Source organism: Dicentrarchus labrax, unplaced genomic scaffold, assembly GCF_905237075.1.
Source record: "Dicentrarchus labrax unplaced genomic scaffold, dlabrax2021, whole genome shotgun sequence".
Classification (NCBI taxonomy): domain Eukaryota; kingdom Metazoa; phylum Chordata; class Actinopteri; family Moronidae; genus Dicentrarchus; species Dicentrarchus labrax.
Genome location: NW_026136711.1, coordinates 33,781,580 through 33,799,001, shown reverse-complemented (window position 1 = coordinate 33,799,001; position 17,422 = coordinate 33,781,580). Strand labels below are relative to the sequence as shown.

Below are 17,422 nucleotides of genomic sequence, written 5' to 3'. Positions count from 1 at the left end.
AACGTTGCACCTTCTGGTCCAGATATTTCAACCATGGGCATGTTGAAGGTTGCATCCTGATTTGGATGACACAGTCTATGTGCTATTGGAGAAGGGGGGTTGGTTGTAGGGTTCTGTGGTGGAACGGACACATCAGGGGCACAGTGAGCTGCTCCTGAACTTGTTTTTTGTTGTGGCATGGCGGAGTCTGCTTCCCTTCTTTTGCTGGGTGTCACTGTGTTGTATGGTGGTGGAGCTGAAGGATGAATAGGTGGGTTGCCGTCAAGGTCTGGATCCAGCTTCAAAACCGCCAACTGTGGAAACAAAGAAGAAGTCTGCAAGTCTGGTGTTCTTTGTGTGTGAAATTTGCTTTTCATTGGTTTCAACTTTTTCACATGGAAAAGGGAGTTGTTTCAGCATTCTTTTCCTATCTCGTGTCTCTGCTTCCCCTTTCCACATCTGAAAACATTCTTTTTGACCTTCCATATTTTCTAATTTTCTTACAGAAACCTTATTTTTCCTTCTCATTTTTTTTTGTTCTTTTCCCTTCAGTTTTTCTTCTAATATCGATATGTTTTTAAAATAAAATAAAAAATAAAAAAACAAAACTGAGGGATCCCCCTATTGGGAATCCAAACTCAGCTGTCCAGACATTTAAATATTTTAAACTTTTATCCCCATATTTCGTTCTCATAACATCCACAATCGCCCCCTCCGGAGGTCCAACCTCCAGAGCTTTTACTCCCCATTCCAAATGGAGGTCGTGCACAACTATTACAATACAGACGTCTCTGTAAAGGGTCACTTCGTTTAAGGAACAAGTGATAAAGACCTGGTCACTTCGTTTAAGGAACAAGTAACAAAGACCTGGTTACTTCGTTTAAGGAACAAGCAACAAAGACCTGTTTAAGGCAACAAAGACCTGATCACTTTGTCTGTGCTACAAGTGAAAAAAGCAAATCACTTCGTTTATGGTTACAAGTGATTTAAAAAACCTGATTGCTTCGTTTAAGGAACAAGCAACAAAGACCTGGCTACTTCGTTTAAGGCTACAAGCAACAAAAAGCAGATCGATTGTGGATATGTGAGAAACGGAAATATTTAGCCAATTTTAAACCCAAAATTTAAAGAAAAGAAATTTAAATGTCAATATTTCAGTGCTCACCAGATGAATTTCGTCGAATTGCGTTTGTGGAAATCCCAGCGGCGACGATCTGGGGCGTTTGCGGTCAGTCCTCCCTTCTCAGAAGAGGATTTTGAGGTTGGAGGCTGAAAAGTTTTTCTTCCAGGATGGCCTGTCACTGTCCGCGTCCCGTCCCAGACGATCGCTCGAGGGATCCCACTTCTGACACCAAATTGTTGTGGAAATTTCTCTGCTGCTGGTGAAGAATGAAATAGAGAACTTCTGCCGGCCGACAAGTTTATTTTCTTTGCAAAGAAAAGGTCAATCAACACACGAGCGGTCAAAGATGAAGAAGGACCCCGAACATGGGGATAGCTAAACATTTATACCTGAGGACCACCTCTTTCACACACCTTTGTCTGCTGTAGGGGTCTGGCCCTCCAGGAAGTGCTTCCACACCCCTCTGCCCACTGCAGACATTGGGGCAGACCCCTACTGGTGTGTTTTACATATGAGGTGTCCTGCAGGATCTTGCATTCAGGTGTAAGGCCAAGTCCAGACATCACAATCTACAAAACATAAAAGGACCTGGCATCTTGTGTTAGGAAGGGGGAGGTTGGGCATCTCCAGTGGCTGAAACAAAGAAACTGAATCTACCATTACAGTGGACAGTGTCTTTTTTCAACTTCTGAACTTATGTGAATTTTGTTTTTATAGTAAAAATGAAGATTGCAGCCTTCAATGTCCAGAGACTGGGAATGGATAAAGTCGGAAATAAGGATGTGCGGGAAAAACTTATCAAGGTAAGTCATAATTCATTAAAACATCTCTGATATCTCTGATATTCAGTACAATTACTTATTCAATTTTATATTTTTGTCATGCTGAGTGTGAAAATACAGTGAAAAGGAACTACTGTATATTTGTATGTTGTGCGTTTTGTGTTTGTTTGTATGATGATCAGAGAAATAAGACCTCTGTTCAGGCCAGATTTAAAGAAATGCCTGTTCCTGTAAAAATGATTTATTCTTACAATAGAAATACATAATTAGTATTTGGATCTGTTTCTTTTGTATCAGTATTGATTATCTATTTACCCTTTTTATTGACTAAAAACATTCCTTCACAGTTAGAAATACTGTACATATTAGAATTAATGATGGTTGAATCCCATTTAGCTGCTTCATACTGGTTCATTGTCACAGCTTAAAGGGACACTTGATGACAACCAAGCTACTATTAATTATAATAAGTTATTAGTAACACTTTGTGTGTCCCAATATGACAATTTAAATGTACTTCCAGACATGTTCATTGTTCGCTGTTTGCTGTCTTCTGTTGTGGTTGTGTTTGGTGCAGATTGTGTCTCGGTACAGCGTGGTGGTGATGCTAGAGGTGGTGGATCAAACTGGCGAGGCCATGAAATTTTTCCTCCAAGAACTCAATAAGTACGTTGTCCACACGTGGACATGACCTCCACAGGGACGTATTTTGACAGGGCCCGGCACGTATTTATGTAGAACTCAGAAGTAGAAATGTTTTTTGCCAACAGAAGCTTTCATGCAACTGCAGCCAACTAACTATATATCTGTTTATGATAATACACAGACATGAAAATGACTTAGAGAATACATATTTATTAATTAGTCCTACTTAATACAGTCAAGAACAAGACGGCTTTGTGCCATGTATGAATTTGAAGTTTATCAGTAGTCAAAGTTTGTTTGTGAAGACACCTTTCTGAATGTGTTTCAATGTTTTTAGAGAAGACGGTGACAAACATGAGATAATAATTAGAGTTACAGTTATTCGTGGAGCAGAGGCAAGATGGGAGAGGGAGTTGGACTTCTGTCTCTATATACAGATTGAATCTAGCTTTTAAATAAACAGAACTAAACAGAATCTCATGATTAAACTAAACAAACTAAAACAAATTCAAAAATTAAATACTGTGCTCCCGCACAGAAACCCATAATGATGATGATGATGATGATGATTAATAAATGCTACTGGTTGAAACTGTGTGAGTGTTTAAGTTCCAGTTGTTTCTGTTTTTTGACTGAAGGAGCGGACCTCATCTGTACGGCATAAGGAGCAGCCAATCTCTGGGACGAAGCACCTACAAAGAGAAGTTTGTCTTCTTCTTTAGGTAAACAGTCAAAAACTCACTCTGGAAACCGACTCATCAGCGTATCAGTGTATGTCTGTCGATTATCGATTATGACACACATATGCATCTGCGTCTGTCTGTGTGTGTTTTTAGAAGGAATGAGGTGACGTTGATCAACTACCACCAGTACAAAGAAACAGCTGAAGACACTCTCGCCAGAGAGCCCTTCATGGTGCGGTTCGAGTGTCTTGATACAGGTACCTGTGTGTGTGTGTGTGTGTGTGTGTGTGTGTGTTGGTTTTTGTTTGAGTGTCCTGCTAATAGTATTTCTATAGAGGTAGAGAGCTCAAATCCAGAGTTTCTGTTAGTCCACAATTACCAGACATTGTGTAGAAGTTTTTTTTTTTGACAAATTGCTATTACTCTGATTTTAACACAGAATCATCAGTTATTCAAGAAACCTCACCTGACACAACTTTTATTATAGATATATTGTCTAACTAACCCCAGCATTGATGTTAGGCTATCTGTTAACAAATGGAGCATACAGAAAGTCTAGTGAACCCAGGCTAAACTAACTTGATCTTTGTCCTATCTCATTTTTCAGTTTGTAGGAGGCCCTGTCGAGCATTATTAAAATTTTCTGTCTCCGCTTTATTTGGAAAAAAAACTGCAATACCTTCTCCATAATATCAAAATGATATATTTAGGGCACATATAACAAAATGTAAATGTAAAGGTAATAGAAACTGTCCATAATAATGAAACTAGTTACATTATAACTGAGTTGTATTAGCAGGAACATTTCAGGACTATAATATTGTAATTGCTTTAGGTGTGTTGAAAGAACATGAATTATTCTTTGAATAAAACCACAGAAAAAATATTTTCTAAATCTGATATAAAAAGCATAACATCATCAGTATAAGGAGAAATAAGAAGAGTGTGATCTGCAAATCTACCCCCTGAGTGTACAAAAGGAAAGAGTTAAAATATTATTTACATACTTCATTAATCCTTTTTTATGTTCAATGATGAAATACATTTGTTTGCTGGAATAGAAAACATAATATGTATGTTTAAACTTTTGTTAATTTTAATTTTAACTTATGTTACGTTAATCATTCATCCCTCAAAATTACCACTTAAACACAGGTACAAAGAAACACAAAACTAGCAAAGGTGAAAACATGACACTGGTTCACTCAGGGTGAGGATCAAATATTGCATTCCGGCTGTGCTGACCTCTGCAAATTCCCCAAATATGGGAATCTTGACTGCATAATTTCTGGTTGTGGGGGATTGTGTTCGCATTCTCCACTGACTTTTATGTTGGAGAAAAAGCTGATATAAATTTGATTGTAGCGACTTCCAAGTCAGCACTGTTGTAGTAATGTTCAAGCCACTGAAAAGAGGCTGTAGTAATGTGGTAATGCCATTGGCAGTTTAATGGGTAGGGGAATGGGTGTGGCCTGGAATATTGGCAGACAATAAGACTATGGGAGACTAACCACGAGTGGAGTGGCTGGGACGTGCCAGACTAAGTGGGCCTGATAATGTTGGTCTGATGTTAGGTGGCACACAATACTGACTTGGAAGTCCAAATAAGCAAACCTTTTTGTAGAGATCTTAGAAAGAATTGGACCTGGTTCTAGGTCACGCCCACTATGTATGTTCCAAATGTATGCACATTTTGGATATTTCTGTGGAAAATAATGGCCTTTTGATATTTTAAAAAAATTGGCATAAAGGAACACCTGGGAACCTTCCTTGGCTGAGCTTTGTCTGTTTGTGAGACTAAAGAAATCAGAAACCATGGGGATTGAGGCTTAAGTGAAGTTATCCTTAACCTCAGAGAAATTCATTCTCTGCATTTGACCTTCATCCCAAGTAGGAGGAGCAGTGGGCATACACTGTGTGGCGCCTGGGGGCCAACTCCAGATCTGAGCCAGTGGTACTCCACTCAGCAAGACCCTGTCCTAGCCCACACCCATTGTCTCCTGTTCAGCTGGGATGCACCCATGAGAAGGGGATCTGGAAAGCGTTATGTAAGAAATTCAGGGAAGCTGCTGTAAGCAGGGGAGTGCAAAGCTCCAGCTCATACTACTCAGCTAAGTTGGCCTGATGTTGTCTATGTAGAGCAAACAGAGAGAATTGGATCATGTGACCTTGTTTATGTATGTGCCAAATCTGGTAGTGTCCTGTTTGTCAAAAAACTTCTTATGCAACACTACATGCTTGCGGGCCCCGAATACGCATGGGGTCCGTAAGTATAGAAATTAAAATCTGTGTGTATCCAATTCAGCTGTATCTGACATTAAGTTGTGTTTGTGCTTTCAGTTGTGAAGGATCTGGTTCTGATCCCAGTCCACACCAAACCAGAGGATGCAGAAATAGAGCTGGACGCTCTGGAGGATGTGGTTGAAGTTGCGAGAAAAAAATGGAAGTCTGATGTAAGTTGTAAATTAATAGAACAGAGTAAATTATATAAGTATGGGAGCAATAATAACCTATTATTTCATGGGTTTGAGTGGAATGTTTCACTACAAATCTGCTTACTGTTACTGCAATTGTATGTCAAGCTTCTCTCTTAGTTTGATGCACTGATGATGATGTTCATGCTGATACATTATGTTGATTTTGTTCTGCAGAACATTATGATTCTGGGGGACTTTAATGCCGATGGACGTTACCTCTCCAAGAAGGAGAAGAAAAGGATCAGCATCTTCTCTCCTGACTACCATTGGCTGATAGGTGATGATGTCGACACCACGACAAGTAACTCTACTGACCACACCTACGACAGGTAATATAAGTATGACTGAGGAAATACAGTTGCTTTTACTAAAATTTCTGCCTCCACTTTTTAAAAACAAATAGAGGTGAAAGGATTTTACTTTGTGGTGTAACATTACATTTAAAGAATTGATATATATGCCATTATCTTGTCAATGTTTCTATAGTTTGGTTTATTATCTTAAAATCTGGATCCATATCAGCATGGCTATATACCTCTAGAGATACAGAATAAGTGTTTGTTAGGTGAATGGGATTACTAGAGGAAGTTCAAAGGCTAAATCCCGAGTCTCTCTGCAAACAGGATTGTGGTGTTTGGAGATGACATGTATGACGCTGTGGTTCCCCGCTCAGCTCGGGCTTTCAACTTCCAGAAGGAATACCGTCTGTCTGATGCCAAAGTAAGACTGAGGAATATATAAGACTGTCTTAGATCAGTTGGAAAACTTTCAAATTCACAACATGGTCCTTTAAAAAATATTTATGACTTTTCTTCCAGACTAAAGCCATCAGTGACCACTACCCTGTGGAGGTGGTGCTGAGGGAGAACTAACATCAACAAATGAGCTCCAAAGGGTATGGAGGACTGAAAGTGCAACAATTAAATAAATAAATACACCATTAAATAATTACTTAAATGTGGCCTGGTCAAGAATGATGAGACCGTACACAAATAAAATTATTTTGTGGGTTCTTTTATTCCCCGACTGAGCTTAATAAAGAACAGCATTAATATTGTTTCTTGAGGATTTAGGACAGATATAACAAAACGGAATAATAACTTTTCCCTATTCCTTGTCTGGCAACAAGCATCTGCTTTAACAGTTCTCCTTAGCAGTTGATGAACAATGGTGTATGTAGACTACCCCCAGCTACAGTTACCAGGCTCAAACTCATACAGCTTCATTTACTTCATTAAACTGAACTTCAGACATTAGCTAACTCTAGACAACAGTAGTGGCACCTCTTTTCACTCCAGTGTGCAGCCTGTGTTCCAAGACACACACCTGGAATTCAACACGCATATATCTCCCCTGCTAACCCCGCTGTTCAGTGTTGCCCTCAGCGTGGCGGAGGTACGCACACAAACTCATTTACAGATCACGGCAGTCAGTCACCTCCTGGTACTGCCACTTCCTTGTTTCTGGTGTCTCGGCAAAACTATGCTCTCACACGCGATTTCCCTTTTCCGCTGCCCATAGCGTAACAATGCCCCCTTGAGGGAAAAAGAACGCTACTGCAGTACTAATCCCACAAGCAAATTACAAAGCACTTGTTAAGGAGAAAACCCCTGTGTAACCCATGTTCACCTGGCTACATTCTCCCCTGCTGCAAGTCAACGTCCTCGGTGACTTCTTACATATCTATCACTCCCTTAAGTTTTGAACTGTAGAGAACCACACTTGTTAACACTTGGGAGAAAACATCTGGGCTAAGAGATACAGCATTACACGCTGACATGGGTAAGTGAAATGGGTTTTTGTTTATCCCTGCTGTGGCTCTCTGACTTCTGCGTGGAGGGGGAATAGGTATGTCTGTCCCGGTATTTCCCTCCTTGCTCCTCCTTGGAGCAGGCACAGGCCTCAGCTCCAGTTCAACAGCTGGCAGGTCAACACTCTCTGATGTTGGGTGTGGACCCAGTACTGGCTCTTCCTCCAGGTCATCATCGTCACTTACATCCTGTCCGAGTATTTCCTCACTTTCTTCCACATCCTTAGCTGCAGCACCCAGATGGGCCCCTGACTTGTCCGTCATCAGATCCAAACCCTCAGGTTCCATACTTATCTCAGGTTCAGTCGTTGGACACCTGACTTCTTCCACCAACACAAACTCTGGATCTGTGAACTCATTCTCTGATTCCAGATTCAAGGCAGGCTCATCTGTGGGAGAGGCTGTATGGTGACGTCGCCTCAGCACTGGTACTGATCCCACACATGGCCGCAGGTTCGACCGATGCACCCTCTTTACCGGCCCTCCCTCCAGTGGCACCACTGCATACGTAGTCCCCTGCACTTCTACAACTTGGTATACAGTAGCCGCCCAGGCGTCTTGGATCTTATTCCTTCCTGGTGGTCGATGGCGGAGGTACACCAATTGACCCACGTCCACAGGTGGACAGTAAACCCTCTCCTGTTGCTGGGCTACTCTTTCTGCAGCCTTCCGCTCAGCACACTCCCTTGCTCTTGCATGAGCATCCCGGAGACGCTCCTTGTGTACAGCCAACCAGTCAGGCATGTCATCTTTCACTTTCTCCTGACCTAGCAGTGCGTCAATAGGGAGGTGGGGGTGAACACCAAAGAGCAAGTAGTAGGGTGAATAGCCTGTAGTTGAGTGTGGCGTGGCATTATACGCATAAACAAGCTCTGACAGGTGTTCAGGCCAACGACGTTTCTTTTCAGGGGGGAGTGCGCGCAAGAGGTCGTGTAGAGTTCTATTGAACCTCTCGCACTGTGGGTTTCCCTGGGGATGATGGGGCGTTGTGCGGGTTTTCTTCACTCCATACAACTTGCACAACTCTGCGATTACTGCACTTTCAAAGTTTCTGCCCTGATCCGAATGCAGGCGTTCAGGCACCCCATATTTCAAGAACCACTCTTTTAGAATGACTTTAGCAGTAGTGTCTGCTTTTTGATCTCGTGTGGCAAAAGCTTGACTGAACTTTGTGAATACATCTGTCATTACAAGTACATTCTCCCTGCCATCTGTGGCACGTTCAAGCGTTGTGTAGTCCACAGCAACTACCTCAAGTGGGCGAGTAGCCAGGAATGGCTTTAGGGGCGCTTGAATCCTGGGCTGTGGCATTTTTGTCAGCACACACCTCTGACAGCTCTTCACCCACTGCTCGACATCTTCATGCATACCCCCCCAAAAGCATCTCTGTCTCACTAGACCCAGGGTCCGCTCTATACCCTGATGCCCCATCTGGTCATGCACACTTTTGAGCACTTGTTCTTTGAGGCAGGCTGGCAACAACAGTTGGTGACACCTTCCGAGGTGAACATCCTCCATCACCCGGTACAAGAGTCCATCCCTTTCTCTAATCCGAGGCCACTGCCTCAACAAGGAGCGCACTGGTTTAGGAAAATCTGCTTTCTCCTGGTAGGTAGGTTTCTTTTGCTGGCTCCAAAATTCTCGTAACACTCTAATTGTTGGGTCAGCTGCTTGAAAGCTCTGTAGTTCTGCTTTCGAATATCCAGGCAAAGTGGGTGTGTTATCCTGAACTGCCTCACTTATCACTGTCTCACCTGCCTCAGATGCACATAGCTGCCCGATCTTACAGTGCTCTACCCCAGCAGTTACTAAATCCAGGCCTAGCTCTGTGCCTGTCCTAAGGGCATTACATATCGCTACGCACCCATTGTACTCTGCATCCTCACTGACAGGTTCAGGTCCATCAACTACTGGTTGCCGGGACAGAGCATCAGCTGCAGTATTACATCGGCCAGGACGATACTTCACATCGAAATCAAACACAGCTAGCTGAGCGACCCATCGCTGCTGAACGGCTCCTAAATTGGCAGTGGAGAGGTGGCAAAGGGGGTTGTTATCTGTGATGACAGTAAACTTAGAGCCCAGGAGGTAGCTCCTAAATTTTTCTGTGACAGCCCACTTTAGTGCAAGGAGTTCCAGCTTCATGCTGCTGTAGTTTTGGTCATTTTTTTCAGCCCCTCTAAGCCTCCGACTGGCATAGGCTATAACTTTCTTCCTACCCCCCCGCTCTTGGTAGAGAACAGCACCCAAACCTAAGCTACTAGCATCTGTCTCTAGTAAGAAAGGGCGGGTAAAGTCTGCGTAGCCTAGTGTGGGGGCGCTAGTTAGCTTTTCTTTAAGCAGCTCAAAGGCTAGTTGACTCTGTGGGGTCCAGGCTGACCTGAACTTCTGATTAACCTTAGCCTGGTTACACTCTTTCATACAGGTATTTACCACATCATGAAGAGGCCCTGCAATTTGGGAAAAACCCTCAATAAACCTCCTATAGTAACTGCAAAAACCCAAAAACGACCTAAGCTCTTTTACAGTACTAGGGATGGGCCACAACTTCACTGCACATATTTTATCAGGATCTGTGCCTATGCCCTGGGATGAGACTTGGTGACCAAGAAACCTGACCTCCGACTGAAGAAAGTGACACTTCTCCACTTTTACTTTTAGCCCCGTATCCCTCAGTCTCTTAAGGACAGTCTCTAGTCTCACTAGGTGATCCTGGAATGTTGGTGAAAACACAAGCAAGTCATCCAAATAGACTAACACTATCTGGAAAACTAGATCACTCATTGTAGCCTGCATTAAGCGTTGGAATGTAGCGGGCGCATTACACAACCCGAAAGGCATCCTCAGATACTCATAGAGGCCAAATGGCGTAGTGAACGCTGTTTTGTTCCTGTCCTTCTCATGTACAGCAACCTGGTGGTATCCGCTTGCAAGATCGATCGTTGAGAAGAATTTGGCCCCACTCAGAGCATCCAGACTTTCATCAATGCGCGGGAGTGGAAACGCATCGCGTCTGGTCTTTGCATTCAGCCGTCTGTAGTCTACGCATAGTCTCAGAGTCCCATCAGACTTGCGCACCAAAACAATAGGTGAAGCGTAGGAGCTTGAGCTCTCTTGAATCACTCCCTTTCTCAACAGTTCAGAAATGTGTTCCCTGACCTCTTGGTATTGATTAGGGGGTATGCGCCGGTAGGGTTGGGAGACAGGTGATTCATCCACCACAGGGATTTCATGTTTCACCTGATCAGTATATCCTAGGTCCTCGTCCTGAGCTGCAAACACATCTGCATATCTCATCAAGAGCACTCCTAGCTCTGCCTGTTGCTCTGGTGTCCCCCCTAGGTGTAGTCGGCCCAGTAAGCTCTGGATGTCACTGTCACATTCTTTATTGTCCTTTCGGGTGACTGTCACCTCCTCATGGCTAGAGGAAATACGTTGAAACTTCACCTCATAGGGGTCACCCTCAATACACTGACACTGGCTAAGAATACCTAGTCTAGTCTTAGGGGACAACCAGACATCTTCCTGGGAGAGGTTAATGACTTGGACTGGGAACACATGACTGTTGGATGAGACCACAGTAGGGACAACTATCAACCCGCCAGGCAGGGGAGTGTTCCCCGGCTCAAGAAGTATGCTGGAGTCACCATCAGACGGTCTCCTAAATCCCCTCGCATGGACTGTGGCAACAGATGAGGCTGGTATATGCACTTTATGTTTGCCTGCTACACGAGCAGTGGACGCCTTTTCAACAAGCTCTGCCTCTTGTACTCGCTGGAAGGCCTCTCTCCAAACAGAATTTAACCCTGCACCTAGAGTTGTGTCAAACTCTGAGAGTACTAGCTGTCTGCACCGCTTGGCAATGTTCATTCCAATAATGCCAGGTGGAGATGAATCTGGTTCTTTGGTCCCATCATCTTTGATTATTAGGAAACCACACTCTGGGATGGTGAGCCCCATTACTTGCATGTCCAGCTCAACATAGCCTAAGTAGGGTAGTGGTAACTTGTTGGCTGCTGTTATTTTAAGCCATTTAGCTGTAAAGTGCATATCTTCATCTTCTCCATGAAGATGATCTCTGAAGAAGCTTTCTGCCAAGGTGCTTACATTACTCCCTGTGTCCAACAAACACCTAAGGTGGACACCACCTATCTGGACATCTACTTCGGGGCACTGGCCCACAGCCCTTTCCAGAAAGTGTTCTTTGGTTAGAGTGTTCTTTGAGCCTTCTGACTTGCCTCGCATTGCCCGGCTCATAGCAATGGAGGGCCCCTGTTTCCCTGCACCGCAGGACTAGGCATAACGGGAGACTGACTTCCTGGTTTGCGCGATGCAGTGCACTGTCTTGCCATATGCCCCACCCCTTCACACCGGAGACAGATTGGCTGACCATCATTAGTGTACTTGGGCTGGATTTTAGGTCGACCACCCCTACTACCACCTTCTGAACTGGCATTCTGTATAGTGAGTTCTTTGACAGCATTGGTCAGTTCACCAATAGCTTTTCCCTGTTGCGCAATTATCTTTACCACTTCTTGCAAAGTCACAGTCAAGTCAGCCTGTGTGCTACTGGTCAAGTTAGTCTGTTCTGAGATCTCGTCTGTGCTGCCACCCACTAGGTTTCGGTTCCTTGCCACATTAGTGTTCCGTGGACGGTCTTCGAGAGTCCACATCATGGCCTCTTCCCGTACATCAAACAGATTAGAGTCGGGCTTCTCTCTGATAAGCCTACGCAACTCGCGGCGAAGAGTGGAGTCGCGTATCCCTTCGATGAACTGATCTCTAAGTGCTAGCTGTGCATCAGCTACTGCATTAGGAGACTGTTGGAGAGCAGAATTGAGCAGCTGTGAGAGAGCATGTGAATAATCGCGCAAGTCCTCCCCATCTACTTGTCTACGAGCATAGAAAGCATGTAACAGTTGTGGAGTAGTGCGCTTCTCTCTAAAGGCTCCTCTCAAGTATGAGAACAGATCACTGGGTTGCTTAGCCTGTCCTCCCATACGTAGTTTCACCTCCTCTAAGGCTGAGCCTTTTAGCAATGAGAGAATAAAGTCTACTTGTTCTTCTCCGCGCAGACTCCTTGCTCTCATCACCCGCTCCACCTCCTCTATAAACTCGTCTACAGTGTGAGCATCTATCCCTGGTTCACCACTAAAAGGTACAATCTGTTTTTCTCTTGGAATGTAAACGATAGACCTTGTTTGAACATCACCCAAATTAGTAATACTTGACATTACTGCATCATGTTTTCTACTCAGTTCCAAAATCTGTGACTGCAGCTGTGCCAAAGGATTACCTCCATCAGCATGTAAAGAAGCAGCTGGGTTATCTTCATCCCGGCTGGTTCCCGGCCTAGGAGCAGCTGCCCCCTCGTCTTCATCCGACATTCTGAAGTGTCTCTTACACTGTCTTTATCGCAGCAAAATAACAGTCACAACCGGTTCAATGTTCCTCTGTCCTGCACTGTCACAGAATGTGACGTTGGGCAGTCCCCTCCTCCGGCAGCCTGCAGACACCTCTCGTCCTCGCCCACCAGCCACAGGTTACAGACCGCCTCTCCAGGAACACCACACGGCCGACGTCACACCCTCTGGTACCAGATCTGGACTGTTGGTCACCACTACTGTTGTCTAGATGCTCACTGTCCTTATCCAAACTAAAACCTCAAAATCTAACAGGGGATCCCACTTCTGACACCAAAATGTGTGGCCTGGTCAAGAATGATGAGACCGTACACAAATAAAATTATTTTTGTGGGTTCTTTTATTCCCCGACTGAGCTTAATAAAGAACAGCATTAATATTGTTTCTTGAGGATTTAGGACAGATATAACAAAACGGAATAATAACTTTTCCCTATTCCTTGTCTGGCAACAAGCATCTGCTTTAACAGTTCTCCTTAGCAGTTGATGAACAATGGTGTATGTAGACTACCCCCAGCTACAGTTACCAGGCTCAAACTCATACAGCTTCATTTACTTCATTAAACTGAACTTCAGACATTAGCTAACTCTAGACAACAGTAGTGGCACCTCTTTTCACTCCAGTGTGCAGCCTGTGTTCCAAGACACACACCTGGAATTCAACACGCATATATCTCCCCTGCTAACCCCGCTGTTCAGTGTTGCCCTCAGCGTGCGGAGATACGCACACAAACTCATTTACAGATCACGGCAGTCAGTCACCTCCTGGTACTGCCACTTCCTTGTTTCTGGTGTCTCGGCAAAACTATGCTCTCACACGCGATTTCCCTTTTCCGCTGCCCATAGCGTAACAATGCCCCCTTGAGGGAAAAAGAACGCTACTACAGTACTAATCCCACAAGCAAATTACAAAGCACTTGTTAAGGAGAAAACCCCTGTGTAACCCATGTTCACCTGGCTACATAAATGTGTCATTAATTAATTAAAATTGGAATTAAATACATAAATGTAATATTAAATGTGTCATTAATTAATTCAAATACCGATTCATTTAATGTACAATACATATATAATTATTTCACTATTTACATTTACATTTCATGGTCCTGTGTTGCAGTGCTTCATGAATTACTTAAAACTGTCAAACTCACCCATCAAACTCAGAGGGTGGGGCCAACGCGAATCTAGCCTGATCCATTGCTTTGGTCTGAGTGCCAGGAAGATCTTCATGAACTTTCTAGGGCAGAGGTCGCTAACAGGCGAGTCTGGACCCAGACACCGTCCTATGCGGACCCAGACACCGTCCTATGCGGACCCAGACCTATAATCAATTAATTATTGAGGACTCTAATTATTGACTGGGAGCTTCTATTTTAACCAGCACAGCTTTTTTAGTCTTTACGGTATTTGTTTAGCAGATCAGGAAGCTCACAGACCAATCGCATGCTAGTTCAGCCATCCCACGTGATGCTGCTCAGCCAATCAAATCTGTTTAAACAGCGCGACTGAATACAGAGATGAGAGCGATGAGAGAGGAGAGACAGACAGAAAGAGAAGTCACAGATACATGGAGAGGAAATGGAGAGATGAGTGAGCGCGAGACAACAGAAGATTTATGGCGCTCTCTAAGAAGAGAAAAGTGGATAGAAAATCAAGCTTTTAATGGACAGATTCATTCACATTCATTCTTCCCACTGGGAGCACATAACCAGTGTGTCTCATGTTCAGAGACCGCGGCGCTGATTAAAAGTGCCAGTGTGAAATGCCACTATGAGACAAAACACAAAGTTTTCATCACACATACCCACTCAAGTCTGAACAGGGTCACAGAAAATAAGCAGGCTCAGATCCCAATATGATCACTCCACCAGTATGCTGACCAGTGTTGGGAGTAACAGCGTTTAAGTATAACGGCGTTACTAACGGCGTTATTTCCTGTTTTGTGTCTTTTTGTAAATTTAACAGGACATCAGAAGAAGACGGATGTCCCAGCAGATAACCTCATCATGACACATTAGACAATATACGTATTTTTGTGGTTTCTTTGTCCTTGAAAAGTTTTCTTTTCTCTTTGTCTGATGTTCAAAAACAGAACATGGCTGGTATTAAAATCCAACCAACCTCAGCTACGACGATGCAAACAGAACAACAGCTAGCTGTTTCCAGATGTGTGTGAGTGTGTGTGTGGGCAATGAGAGACGGTTTCCACGCGCCACTTTTTAGCTGCCTTTTTTATTTGAATCTCCACCTTAAAGACCAGCGGTTCCCAATCTGAGGGTCGGGCCCCTCCGGAAGGTCACCAGATAAATCTGAAGAGTTGTGATGTGATTTTATTTTTTCATTCAGTTTATTTTTTGGTTTTCCTGAATTTTTGGGTAATCTCAAATAGATTCAGATGTTTTTGTAGTAAGTGAGATTGAGAACTAAATAATGGATTAAATTATTCTTCAGTGTTTCCCTCTGAAAAGTGGAGCAGACGTATAAAGTATAAATGAGAGAAATTGATGTTATAGACACTTTAAGTAAATGTTGTCTCAGCTACATCTTATCACCACTCTGTAAACATTCAGCTTTGATCCATTATCCCCAAACTCCAAAGGACTTGACTGTACTTGAACCCTGGACCTTAATTCTTCCACTTTTTAAGGGTTTATGTTCTAAGCAGCTATAGTTGCTGGTTCACCTCAAGCTATTTGGCTTCATGGGTTGATGATTAAAGTGCATTTGTCTGTCATGGAGTCAGGTGTCTCATTACAGTGGTGTCTTGGAAGTTTAAAGCTTTTCAAGGCATCTCCTGCACTGTAACATTTAAAGTAAAAGAGAAACTGGTCGAGACAGACGACCACCCACCTAGAGCCGAAGGATCTGTCCTAGGTTTCTGCCTTTTAACAGGCAGTTTTTCCTTGCCCCCTTCGCCAAGGTCTTGCTCATGGTGGTACTGTTGGGTCTCTGTAAATAATGTTATAAAGAGTCCGGTCTAGACCTGCTCTATTTGAAAAGTGTCCTGAGATAACTTCTGTTATGAATTTGCGCTATACAAATAAAATTGAATTGAATTGAATCGAATTGAACTGGATACCAAAAGTTTTTTTTTTGCGCTCTTTTAAATGAAGACGTTTATATCTCTGCATCGACACGTGATTAAGATGAAACTTGGTATGATGCTTGCCCATGGCTCCCTGAGGCTCACTAATAAATGTGTCAACAATTCGCCACTAGGTGGCGCTCTGGTGGCAGGATACATCACTGTGCGGAGACCGTAATAGTTATGAATATGAAATTCACAGGACACGTGTAGAGTAGTGCCTGAAGCTCACATACCAAAAATCGTATTTGTCGTGTGTGTAGCGCCCCCTACAGGATTTTTAAAAAGCAGGCCCAGCGCCACGTTTCACTGATATGTATGAAACCCGGTAGGCACGTGTAACATGCCGGGACACACAAAACAGCCTCTTGGACCCATACCCGAAACCCCACAGGAAGTCGGCCATTTTGATTTTGATTTTCACTTTCGGTTAACTTTTCGCGTTGTATTTGAACAAACTCCTCCTAGGGAATTCATCGGATCTGCTTCTAAAAAATTATGATCCGATTTCTGCAAAATTTTCATGTTGTGGTCCGCACCTGTTACGACGGCACGTGACGCGGCCACAGCACACCCCCGAGTTGCACGGAGTGCGAGGGCCCGTTCATCGTCATCATTTAATGATTGAAGTTGATTCTATATTACAAAATGAAATCTGATTATATGATTGTAACTGATTATTTAATAATTAATAAGTATAAATGTGGGCGTCCGGTTAGCTCAGTCGGTAGAGAGGCCGGCCCGGGTTCGAAACCAACCTGCGGCCCTTTGCTGCATGTCATCCCCTCTCTCTCTGCCCCCCTTTCCTGTCTATCTCCAGCTGTCTCTCTATCAAATAAAGGCCTAAAGGCCTAAGACAGAACTATGGAAAGTAAGGTCAAGAGAGCAAATCATGTTGAAGTGTTAAGTAACTAGTGTTACGACCCGGCTCGTGGGGGGAGAGGGAAGCAACATGAACCAGAATGTTTTTGGTAAAATTGCATTTATTTGCAGGGTTCACAAGAAAAACAGGAAAAGGGCTGTTGGATGCTGCTTAACTCAAAGAAACAAATATAACTTAAAGAGGTCTCTCCAAAATGAGAGATAGCCACTGACTACTTCAAAATCAAATTAAACAAAACTCTGACCCGTCATCAATAATCAAAAATACAAAGTAAGCAGCACCCTCTAAAACCTAGTGTGTCCAACATAAAATAAATCTACAGGTGTCCGGTGTGTATCAGTTACCCCCCACCTAAATCCTTGCCCAGTTTCCTTACCACAGTTCAGATTAAGGCAACACAGGAGACACTAGGATCTTATACTTAAACTAAGGCTCTTACAGAAGTTAACACATTTACAACAGTAGAGCACAATACACACAGCCGAGTTGATCAAGGGCAAAATCACAACTACCCGTTCAACAGGTAGGCAGCT

General features: G+C 43.5%; 2 protein-coding genes and 1 non-coding gene across 6 annotated transcripts in view; all 3 read left to right on the top strand.

Annotated features, from left to right (window-relative positions):
• LOC127372510 (deoxyribonuclease-1-like) overlaps nucleotides 1-14,926 on the top strand; it is a 35,394-nt gene extending 20,468 nt beyond the window's left edge. Inside the window, exons 2-9 of one of the 4 annotated variants that reach the window (XM_051416323.1) lie at nucleotides 1,820-1,905; nucleotides 2,462-2,550; nucleotides 3,168-3,251; nucleotides 3,366-3,469; nucleotides 5,553-5,665; nucleotides 5,864-6,018; nucleotides 6,313-6,409; nucleotides 6,508-6,640. In XM_051416323.1, the coding sequence (XP_051272283.1) occupies nucleotides 1,820-1,905; nucleotides 2,462-2,550; nucleotides 3,168-3,251; nucleotides 3,366-3,469; nucleotides 5,553-5,665; nucleotides 5,864-6,018; nucleotides 6,313-6,409; nucleotides 6,508-6,561 (782 nt within the window). In that variant the 3' untranslated portion in view covers nucleotides 6,562-6,640. Of the gene's footprint in view, nucleotides 1-1,819; nucleotides 1,906-2,461; nucleotides 2,551-3,167; nucleotides 3,252-3,365; nucleotides 3,470-5,552; nucleotides 5,666-5,863; nucleotides 6,019-6,312; nucleotides 6,410-6,507; nucleotides 6,641-14,886 lie in introns of those variants that run through there. The other 3 variants (XM_051416326.1, XM_051416327.1, XM_051416325.1) reach the window with 3 other exon arrangements.
• The window catches only part of LOC127372512 (deoxyribonuclease-1-like), a 34,495-nt gene that overhangs the window by 7,598 nt on the left and 9,475 nt on the right, over nucleotides 1-17,422 (top strand). The gene's annotated exons all lie outside the window — the stretch shown is intronic.
• Nucleotides 4,378-4,533, top strand: LOC127372648 (U1 spliceosomal RNA). Its single transcript, XR_007886723.1, has one exon. It is a non-coding gene; the product is annotated as a U1 spliceosomal RNA (small nuclear RNA).